General features: G+C 52.2%; 1 protein-coding gene across 1 annotated transcript; it reads left to right on the top strand.

The window, feature by feature from the left end:
• The first annotated feature begins 862 nt into the window (after positions 1-862).
• LOC149858598 (olfactory receptor 1f45-like) lies at positions 863-1,813 on the top strand. Its single transcript, XM_090061561.1, has one exon. It carries the CDS (start codon positions 863-865, stop codon positions 1,811-1,813), a length of 951 nt encoding a protein of 316 aa, XP_089917687.1.
• The last annotated feature ends 10,080 nt before the right edge of the window (positions 1,814-11,893 follow it).

Here is an 11,893-nt window from a genome sequence, read left to right as displayed (position 1 = left end):
GCGTGATCCAAAAGGGAGGTTTGAACACAGCATTGCACCCGCTCTGGTTCCACCCTTGTGATTCCAGGATTGTATTCAGCATTGGTAAGGCCATAGCTGGGGTCCTGCATGCAGTTTTGCATGCTGCCATTTAATAAGGAGAAGCTGGAGAGGGCTCAGATACAGGCAACAAAGATGATGAAGGGGCTGAAATGCAACCATATGAGGAAAGGATGAGAGAGCTAGGAAGATCTAGCTTGGAGAGGAGATGACATGGGGATATGACAGCAGACATTGGAAAGACTGCAGGAGAGAGGAGGGAAAGCAACCATTCTCCCTGCTGCGGGGAGCAGGACACAAACCAAGTTATTTGCACTGCAGCAAAACAGGTTGAGATCCAGCCTTAAGAGAAACTTCCTCTTAGTCAGAGCAGGTAGACAATGGGACCAGCTGCCTAAAGACGTGGAGAAAGGATGGGGGGTTGGTGGGGGTCTCCATCCTTGGAGATTTCCAAGAAGGGACATGGGTTAGGAAGGGCTCCTCCTGTGTCTGGGTAAGAGTTGGATGAGATGATACTTGAGGATGCTCCCAGCTCTGTCACTTCAGGTCCAGAAAGGGGCATTTGATGCCCCCCTCCCCCACCCCAAATCAGAACCCACAGGCTGGGGAGTCTCCACTAGTCTCTCTCATCTGTAGCCTGGCAGGAAGAGGGCGCTGATCCTGGTTTGGGGAGGAGGATGGGCTCTGAGCAACTCCTGGCTTGATGGGGGCCCTGATCTCAGCTCGGGGGACCTAGGTGGTGCAGCAGTGTCCGCCACCTTTGCCTGCTGCCCTCTCCTAACCCTCTGCATGCTGTTCCTTCCCCAGCAGTCATGCCAGTGCCATGGGCAGTGCCAGGAACCAGACAAGCTTCGTGCTGCTAGGTCTGCCCGCACAGCCAGAGGAGCGGGCCCTGCTCTTCACCGTCTTCCTGGTCATGTACCTGCTGGCACTGCTCGGAAACGGCCTTATTGTTCTGCTGGCCCGCACGGACCCCAGCCTGCGCCGGGCACCCATGTACATCCTCTTGGGGCACCTGGCACTGGCTGATGCTGCCTTTGCCTGCACTACAGCCCCCACCATGCTGGGGACACTGCTGTATGGGGACCAGGCCCTGTCCTGGGCTGGCTGCCTGGCCCAGATGTACTTCTTCATTGCCTTTGCCATCACTGACAGCTTCTTCCTGGCTGCCTTGGCCTATGATCGCTTTGCTGCCATCTGTCACCCGCTGCACTACCCTGTGCTCATGAGCCCCAAGCACTGCCATGCGTTAGCAGCTGGGGCCTGGACCCTGTCTCACCCCTATGCGCTGACCCACACCCTCCTCATGGCCCAACTCACCTTCTGCGGGCAGCCCCGAGTGCCTCACTTCTCCTGTGACACCACCCCGCTTCTGGAGCTGGCTTGCTCTGACGCCCGCGCCCCGCAGGCTGTGATGTTTTCCCTGGGAGTCTTGGTAGTGCTGACTCCCTTCACCTGTGTGATCCTGTCCTATGCCCACATCCTTTCCTCAGTACTGCGGGTCCCCTCCACTGCTGGTAAACGCAAGGCCTTTTCCACCTGCGGGTCACACCTGGCTGTGGTCACCCTTTTCTATGGGGCCGTCCTTGGGCTGTATTTCCGGCCAGCCACCAGCTATGTAGCTCAGCAGGATATGGCAGCCAATGTTGTGTATGCTGTGGTCACCCCCATGGTGAATCCCTTCCTCTGCAGCCTGAGGAACACCGACATGAGGAAAGCTGTGCAGAGGGTAGTCAACAGGTCCATCACCCAGAGGGGCCAGGCACTACCCTGAGACTGAAGTAGCTCTGGGTCTGCATTCCTGGTTTCATTCGTCTTCATCATCGGCAAAAGATCCTGGTGAGAACCCTGCAGGTCTTTCTCTACCCTTTTGGACCACACATGGAAAACATCTTTGCAAACCTTCTCTCCACACTTCCCTGAAAATGTTTCTCTCAGATTTCCCAAGCATTTTCCTGTAACTTCTTCAGCAAACATTTCTCCATATTTCCCTATAATGCTCCCAAAACTCCCCATCCATTTCTCTATGAACTTGTCTGCAAACATTTATCTGAACTTCTATGCATATATCTCAAAATTCCCTATTTTCCCTTGACTGTCCTGGAAATTTGTCTCTTGCAATTTTTGCTTTTTCTCCAAACCCTTTGGCAAATGTCTCCAAAGCTTCCAGCAAACTCCTTTGTAAGCTTTTTCTGCAAACTTTCCTGTAAAACTTTTTCTAAACTCACAAATGTGCAATGCATTTTCCTCTACACCCTTCTTCAGTCCTTCCTCCAAATTCTCCTGCAAAACTTCCCCCAAATCATTGAAAAATAGTTCCCTAAACATCTCAGAAAACCCTTATCAACCAGTCTTGTCATAGAGCCTGTTTCCAGATTTTTCTCCAAACATTTCTTCAAGCCTCGGTCCAAATCTTCTTGTAGGCCCTTTTCAAATTGTCAGGCGAATTGTTTGTCAGCAGTGGTGACGGGTAGGGGGTGCATGTGGAGCACCGGTGCACCCCCTGACGGCTGCGCTTGCTACTTAGGCAATGGGCAGGGAGGGCAGGCAAGAACACCAGTGCCCCCCCACAAACACTGGCCAAATGCTGTGATTGCTGCAGCCACTTTTGAGAGTGGCTGCAGCGATCAGATAGTGCTTGCTCACAGAAGTGGCCACAGCCACTCCCAGAAGCGGCTGCAGCGAGTGCAGTGATTGGCCATCGCAGGACACCCCCCCAACACCACCTCCCTCCCGAGACTGCAGGATTGCCCACGGGGGACACCCCCACTCCAGTTGGCGGGACTGGTCGCAGGTGGGGCAAGTGCCCCCCCGACTAAGGCAGCACCAGTCACCCTTGTTTGTCAGGCTTCCTTTTTCTCCCATTTATTTTCCTTTAACCCAGGGGCAGGCAAAATACAGCCTGTGGTAGAAGGCCACCTCTGTGGGAAGTGTGGCAGAAGGCAACCTCTATTTCTCCCCATAAACTCTGCTCTGTGACAATTTGGTTAGGATGGGCCCAGCAGAGGATACACAACTTACCCTATCTCTTTAGGTAATCTGAGCTGGATACATTCCTGAGGGAGGGGGGAAACCTGCTTCCTCTGCCTACGTGACTGGTATCACATACCTGGGTGAGGGGCTTGGGCTCTTTGGGGAGGTAGAGACTGCCAGTCTGCCCAGCAACTAGTGATGCAAATCGCTTGGCTGACAGCCAACAGATGCTGGTCTCCATTGGACCAGGTAAATGGGGTCATAAAGGCTATATAAGTTAAGGACTGCTCAGGAGGTGGGGGCAGCAGCCATGAGGAAGACTCAGACTGAGAGAAGAGCTGGACCATCTGAAACTTGCTCTCTCTCTCAAAACTCATGATCAAGGAACTGCCTGCCTCCAGAGGGAATCTCCACCTGCCTCTGGATAATACCTGAGATCTAACTAGATATATGGCTTGCAGTAACTCAGATGCATGATCAAAGGCTACCCAGCCATGCCAGTTTGCTCTATGGGATTTCTCTGATATTGCTCTTCCCTGTACCCTATTCCAACCCTACCCCTTCTAACCAATACAGTTCTGCTTTATACCTAGCATGGGAGACATATTGGGTGTGGGTCTAGATTATGCCTTGGGGTCCCCTTGGTTTGGCTGACTAAGTGAGACCACTACTTGTGCTTCCAACTGAGGGAAGCACCCCCAAGTGCTTGAAGTGAGTCAAGTACCCTCAAGGGCTACTAGGCCTGTGTTACCCAGAGGGCACAGAGGCAGAATCAAGCCCAGCCCTGGGTGGTGGCAGTGTTATCCCCAGGCTAGCAGGTGTGCTCCAGGAAGGGGGTCGGCTAGATGTGAGGCACCTCCACGGAGGCACTCAGAGCCTGGAAGGTAGTTGGGTGCAGTGAGGTGGGTTGTTTAATGCAGGAGCACCTCCTGCTGGCCCACCACACAGCCCACAGTGCCTACCAACTAATTGTACCCCAACCAGCCCTTGTGCCCACGATGGTGGAAACAAGGTACCCACTATACTCCCACCCCTGCCTACCAACATACCCTATTGTGCCTCACTTCCACCCTCTTGGGCTGGATACCTTCAAGTCAGCTGGCCCTGACAATCTGCACCCCAGGGTACTCAAGGAGCTGGCGAGCGTCATAGCCCAGCCCCTGGCACGGATCTTTGAAAACTCCTGGCGCTCTGGTGTAGTGCCCGAAGACTGGAAGAAGGCCAATGTGGTGCCGATCTTCAAGAAAGGGAGGAGAGTGGATCCGGCTAACTACAGGCCCATTAGCCTGACTTCTATCTCGGGGAAGATCTTAGAAAAGTTTATTAAGGAGGCCATCCTTGAGGGACTGGCCAAGGCTAACATTCTAAGGGACAGCCAGCACGGGTTTATTGCGGGTAGGTCTTGTTTGACCAATCTCATTTCCTTCTATGACCAGGTGACCTATCACCTGGACAAGGGAGAAGAGATTGATGTCATATATCTTGACTTCAAAAAAGCTTTTGATCTGGTATCCCATGATCACCTCTTGGCCAAACTGCCCAGTTGTGGCCTTGGCTCCACCACGGTCCACTGGCTGGGAAATTGGCTTTGTGGTCGGACCCAGAGGGTTGTGATTGATGGCAGTCACTCATCATGGTGCCCTGTGACCAGTGGGGTCCCTCAAGGCTCTGTCCTGGGACCCATACTGTTCAACATCTTCATTAACGATGTGGACATTGGAGTCAGGAGTGGACTGGCCAAGTTCGGCGATGACACCAAACTTTGGGGCAAAGCATCCACGCCAGAAGATAGGCGGGTGATCCAGGCTGACCTGGACAAGCTCAGCAAATGGGCAGACGAGAACCTCATGATGTTTAACACCGAAAAATGCAAGGTTCTCCACCTTGGGAGGAAAAACCTGCAGCACCCTTATAGGCTCGGCAGTGCTACGTTGGTTAGCACTACAGAAGAAAGAGACTTGGGGGTCATCATTGACCACAAGATGAACATAAGCCTGCAATGCAATGCTGCGGCTAGTAAAGCGACCAAAATGCTGGCGTGCATCCATAGATGCTTCTCGAGCAAATCCCGGGACATCATTCTCCCCTTGTACTCAGCCTTGGTGAGGCCGCAGCTGGAGTACTGCATCCAGTTTTGCGCTCCACCATTCAAAAAGGATGTGGAGAAGCTTGAGAGAGTCCAAAGGAGAGCCACGTGCATGATCAGAGGTCAGGAAAACAGATCTTACGATGACAGGCTGAGAGCCATGGGACTCTTTAGCTTGGAAAAGCGCAGACTCAGGGGTGATCTGATGGCCACCTATAAGTTTATCAGGGCTGACCACCAGGATCTGGGGGAACGTCTGTTCACCAGAGTGCCCCAAGGGATGACGAGGTCGAACGGTCACAAACTCCTGCAAGACCTTTTCAGGCTGGACAGAAGGAAGAATTTCTTTGCTGTCCGAGCCCCCAAGGTCTGGAACAGTCTGCCAGCGGAGGTGGTTCAAGCACCTACATTGAACACCTTCAAGAGTAAATTGGATGCTTATCTTGCTGGGATCCTATGACCCCAGCTGACTTCCTGCCCTTTGGGCAGGGGGCTGGACTCGATGATCTCCTGAGGTCCCTTCCAGCCCTAATGTCTATGAAATCTATGAAATAAGTGCCCAGCCAACCCAGCACACAGCTTCTTGGTAGGGCTGCTGCTGGTACTGCTGCAGCTGCTAGGGGACCTGCTTGGCTTCCCAGGCATCCTGCTTGCTCTGGGCAGCAGGTAGGGAAGCAGTGGGGGAAGGGACAGAGGCAGAGGTGGGAACAGCGGGGAAGCTGCAGCTGGATGGGACTGTACAGTTTGGGGCTGGGGCTGGCAATAGCACAGAGCTCAAGTGGTGGGGGGTGTGAGGGAGGGTGGGGGTGGGATGGTGTGAGAAGGGTGGAGTTCCCCCCCCACCACATTCCCCCACCTCCACACTCCCCCTCCATGGTGTGCAGCCCTAGCAGGTAACAGCAGCAGCAGCAGGTGGGGGTGCTTGGGATGCTTGTGCCTGGTGCAGGCACTGGAGAGGTGAGGAGCACAGCACAGTCAGGCAGCATCTATCACCAAGGCTCCTTGCCATGCACATGCAATTCCTTCACTTGCACGCCACTGGAGGGAAGCTTCATGTGCTGGAGCTGGCTGCCTTCCAAGCTCCCTGCCATGCAGGTCCCAGAACTCCATCAGAAGTGCTGATGAGGCCACATCTAGAGTACTGTGTTCAGTTTTGGGGCCCCCACTACAGCAAGTATGTGGACAAATTGGAGAGAGTCCAGCAGAAAGCAACAAAAATGCTGAGAGGGCTGGGGGACATGACTTATGAGGGAGGAAAGACCGGGGAAACTGGGCTTAATTAGTCTAGAGAAGAGGAGACAGAGAGGGGACTTAATAGCAGTCATCAACTACCTGAAGGTGGGTTTGAAAGAGGATGGAGCTAGACTGTTTTCAGTGGTGACAGGTTAGATATTAGGAAGAATTTTCTCAAGAGGACAGTAGTAAAGCACTGGAACAGGTTACCCAGAAAGGTGGTGGAAGCTCCATCCTTGGAGTTTTAAAGACTTGGCTAGACAAAACTTTGGCTGAGATGATATAGTTGGGAAAGGTTCTGCTCTGAGCAGGGGGTTGGACTAGATTCTGTCTCAACTCTGGAAGAGGGGAGGCTTAGAGCTGGTGAGGGGGCAGCAATAACCAAGATGCCTTTCAGCATATGAGAGGGGAGATGGGTCCAATGGATGAGAGTGTGCATAGCAGGGTGGGGGGGAAGGAGTTGGAAAGCACAGACACTCAGGTTTTCTTCAAGCTCTCAGAGGCATGTAGGGTCTGGCAGGTTAGAGTAGAGGGTCTTAGAGCCAGACTACCTGGGTACCTCCAAAGCTTTTGGAGGGGAATGGAGTCTAGGGGCTCAGAGCCATGATGACCAAAGGCAGTCACCTCACTACAGCCAGGGCCCTGCCAGAGCTGGAAGGGACTGAGATCTGTTCTCTCTCCCTTCTACAACACTACTCCCTTCGACCAGCACCTTGACCCCCTGGTTCCCAGGGCTCCAGCACCTCACCAGTATCAGCTGCACTGCAGCTAGCATGTACCCAGCTCAGATGTGGGAGAAGGGGGAAGTACGTGGTGAGTGTTAGTTGGGGTGGGGGGTGAAATGCAAAGGAGAAAGAGTCAGATAAGTCTCCTAATGGGTTCTTAGATGGGCATCAGAGGGACACACCAGCCCACCAACTGTCGACGCTGACTTGGTGTAGAGTCACTTGGATGGACTGGATGTGTTTAAGTCCGCAGGCCCGGATGAGCTTCATCTGAAAGTACTGAAGGAATTGGCCGGTGTCACAGCAGAACCACTGGCATGGCTGTTTCAGCACTTGTGGCGCTCGGGTCAGGTCCTGGAGGGCTGGAAATGGGCCAGTGTGGTCCCTATTTTCAAGAAGGGGGAGGAAAGAGGATCCAAGTAATTATAGACCAGTTAGTCTTACCTCCATCCTTGGAAAGATCTTTGAAAAGATTATGAAGGATCATGTTTGTGGGAGTCCAGTGGGAAAAATAATGCAGCAGGGAAACCAGCATGGATTTGTAGCAGGTAGATCATGCCTGACCAACCTGGTTTCATTTTATGACAAGGTCACAAAATGCTTAGATGCAGGAGTAGAGGTGGATGTCATTTTCTTGGACTTCAGCAAGTCCTTCAAGATAGTATCTCATCCTATTCTCATAAATAATTTAAGAGGCTGTGACATAGATGTTTACACAGTCTGGTGGGTGGCGAATTGACTTAGTGGTCACACCCAGACAGTGGTAGTAGACAGGTCAGTATCAATGTAGATAAATGCAGGGTGCTGCACCTGGGAGAAGGAATCCACAGCATACATACAGGCTGGGGAGCTCCCCCCTTGTGAGCACAGAGGCAGAACGGGATCTTGGAGTCACTATTGACTCCAAGATGAACATGAGCCGCCAATGCCAGACCACAGCCAGCAAAGCCAACCGCACCTTATTGTGCATCCAAAGATGCATCTCAAGCCGGTCCAGAGAGGTGATACTCCCCCTCTACACGACATTGGTCCGGCCTCAATTGGAGTACTGTGTCCAGTTCTGGGCACCGCACTTCAAAAGGGATGTGGCCTGCCTTGAGAGGGTTCAGAGGAGAGCCACCCACCTGGCTGGAGGGCAACAGGGCAGGGCCTATGCGGAGAGGCTGAGGGACCTGAACCTGTTCAGCCTCAGCAAGCAGAGGTTGAGAGGGATTTGGTGGCTGCCTACAAATTCGTTAGGGGAGATCAGCAAATAGGAAGGGTCCTATTCCCCCCAGCAGCACCTGGGGTGACAAGGAACAATGGAGAATAGTTCAGGTTAGAGATTAGGAGGCACTATGTCACTGTCAGGGTAGCTAGGATCTGGAACCAACTTCCTAGGGAAGTGGTCCTCGCTCCTAACTTGGGTAAATTCAAAAAGAGGTTGGATGAACACCTGTCTGGGGTCATGTGATCCCCGCATGTGCTCCAACCAGTGGTGGGGAGTTAGACTAGATGATCTATTCAGGTCCCTTCTGACCCCTAACTACTATGAAACCATGAAACTTTCCAATACGTTGAGATCCTCCTGAATTGTGCCCGTGTTCCAGCATGTTCACAAACCTTCCCCATTTTGTGTCTTCTGCCAACTTGCTTAAGAAACTTTCTATGCCAGCATCCAAGTTGTTAATAAACATGTTGAACAGCATGAGGCCAAGGACAGACCCCTGTGGGACTCTACTCCAAACCTCCTGCCATTCTGACATGTTCCAGTTAATAATTACCCATTGCTTGTGGCTATTGAGCCAGCTATCCATCCCCCTTCTGGCAGTTTTACTCAGCCCACATTCCTCTAGTTTGTTTAGGAGAAAGTGATGCTGGACCTGGTCAAAAGGCTTGCCAATACATTAGATCTACAGCATTCCTTTCATCCACTCAAGTAGTTACTTTGTCAAAGAAGGAGATCAGATTTGTCTGAAATTACTTATTTTTCATAAATCCATGCTGGCTGCCTGTGATCGGCCTTTTCTCCTCCAGAGGCTTGCAGATGGCCTTCCTTCAGACAGTGTTTCCCAACCAGTGTGCTGTGGCACAATGGTGTGCCGTCAGAAATGAACAGTTGTGCAGCAGAATTTTGCCACAACAATGAGCTACAATGAGCTCATAAGTATGAGGATGGGGAATACTACCTTAACAGGTGTGCCATGGAAAAATTTTATTAATGTAAGTGTGCCTTGGGCTGGGAAAGGTTAGGAAGCACTGCCTTAGGATATGCTCCAGTAACTTCCCAGGTACTGAGGTGAGGGTAACCAGTCTGTAGTTCCCTGAGTTCTCCTCCTTGCCTTTTTTAAAGAAGGGCACTACATTGGCCTTTTTGCAGTCCTTGGTACTCAGCCTGTCTCCCATGACTTCATGTAGATCATTGACAAGGGGTCCAAGATTTTCACTGCCAGTTTCTTCAGGACCCTGGGATGAAGCTCACCCAGCCTGGCTGACTTGAATTCATCCAGAACCATCAAAATGTCTCTGACCATCTCTTTTGTTATCTCCTCCCTCAGCTTGCCCCATTACTTATCCAGATACTCTCTAGTAGGTGTCTGGAAGCTTAGTTTTTTGTGAAGACTGAGGCAAAGTAGCTATTGAATAGCTCCACCTTCTTTGCATCTTTGGTTAAGAGTTCCCCCAGCCGGTTAACAGAGAATCTGCAGCTTCCCCGGTTCTTCTTTTCCAGCCAATATACTTATAGACCCTGTTCTTGTTGTCTTCGATCTCCTTTACCAGGTACAGCTCATTCTTTATCTTTGCCTTCCTGATTCTGTCCCCGCAGATTCTTGCTGTTTCCTGGTACACATCCTTGGTGACCTGTCCATTCTTCTGTATGCTTGTTTCTGTATGTTTCCCTTTTGCATTTGAGGCATTTTAGAAGCTCCTTGTGCAGCCACATTGGTCTTTTGCCATTCTTCTTGTGCTTCCATTGTGGCGGGACAGTTTCTTCCTGGGCTTCCAATGCTGTGCCCCTTAGAAGCTCTCAGCCCGCCTGAGCACCTTTATCCTGCAATCCAGGGGTTGGCAACCCTTGGCATGTGTGCCAAAGCATGGCACATAAAGATACTTTGCTTGGCACAACAGCCCTTTTCAGAAAGGTTGTTTCAGACTTGAGGTTTTACTGAAGTGAAACTATGTGGTTAACAAAGGGATAACGGTCTCAGGTCTATAGAGCAAAAGAAAGAAAGTATCACTTAATCACTTGTTAAATTGTGGAGAGGAAATCTTACCCTTTTCACCTAAATAATTCTAATATAATAAAGGGCTTAATCTCTCTGCATGTCTGCCTGTCTGTCTGTAACGCTTTTGCTCAAGTGAGCATGCGTGGCCAAGATAGAGTTACCATACTTCTGGGTTTTCCCGGACATGTCCTCGCTCTTTTTAAGCCATCTTGTCTCCGTCTGGACAGGTTTTCATAAATCTACCCAAATATTCGGGATTTCCCTTTGCTCGGCTCGTGGGAGCAGGGGGAGGGTGATTGGAGGCAGCAGGAGCACACACGGACCTGCCTGGAGGCGGCAGACCCGTGTGGTGCTCCTGCTGGTTCCGTCTCCCACCCCCAGAGCACAGCAAAACCCCAGACATTTGGTCAGGGCAGGGGGAGCAGGGAATGCAGCTGGAACTGGGCAGGGGAGAGGGGAGGGATGCCTGCCCCTCCAGCAAGGGAAGAGAGCAGTGGGGTGCTCCATGGCTGGGTGACAGCATGGGCCTGTACTTGGAGGGGCTGAGCAGCCACAAGACACTGGCTGGGTGGGGGGTGGGGAGGAGGTGGAGGGGGAAGGGGCCCTGGCCAGGCTGTGCGCAGGGCACTGTAGCCCTATCTCAGGGTGGGGGGTACCACAAACCTCCCCTCCTCTTCCTTCCAGCCCATGCTGGGGCTGGACATGCTCCGCTGTTGCCTGCGTGAATCAGAGCCACCGTGCTCTGGGCAGGACAGAGACAGCTGGGGACACTCCAGCAGGACTGGGGGGCAGGGGGCTGCAGGTTGGGAGTGAGGGGCACTGGGGTGTGAGCAGGGGACTGTGCCTTGGGAACGCAGGGGGCACTGGCAGAGCTGGGGTCAGTGGGTCGGGAGCGAGGGGCAACAGAATGGGCAGGGGCAGGGCCACCCTTCAGGGCCGGCCATGTAAACCCTCCTTTGAAATCCGTCATTCATGACCGGCAATTGGCTAGTATTGTATAAATGTCATGGAACTCCATTTAATGTGTGCTATGTTTTATTAACAAATGGGGGCGGGGGGTGGTGCAGGGGTTCACCACAGGCTGAAATGTTTTCAAATAGGATTCCAGCAAAAAAAGCTTGAGAGTCCTGCACTACACAATCTGTGCATCTCCTGCATAAAAAACTCTGAATGTCTGTTACATACAATATTGTTGAAGCATCTTGCAGTGCTTGCACATGAACTTCAGGAAATTTTACACTTAGGAGGTCTACATGTAATTAACTATGCACTGGTGACACATAGGGGTTACACGTGCACCCCCTGAGATTAGCAGTGCACCCCCTGACAGAAGTGCTATTGACGCTGCCAGTGGCGCCTCTGGACAGTCGCTGCTCACCACCTCATACCCCCTCCACCGCCACTGCCACTGACAGTGGCATCTACGAGTCATCATCCCCCCACCCCAGGTGCTGACACCACTGCAGCTACCCGTGGGAGCTCCCTGCTCACTGCCCACCGCCACCACAGCCCCACTGCTGCTTGCGAGCAGTTGCTGTGCCCCCACCCCCAGCCTCCAGGGGCACGCATCATTCATGTAACTATGGATAGTAAAAAAACCAATTCAGGTATTTGAAAGCTTCACCTGGTGT

Source organism: Crocodylus siamensis, chromosome 8 (assembly GCF_052110815.1).
Source record: "Crocodylus siamensis isolate JL-2025a chromosome 8, ASM5211081v1, whole genome shotgun sequence".
Lineage (NCBI taxonomy): Eukaryota > Metazoa > Chordata > Crocodylia > Crocodylidae > Crocodylus > Crocodylus siamensis.
This window is presented reverse-complemented; position numbering and strand designations above follow the sequence as displayed.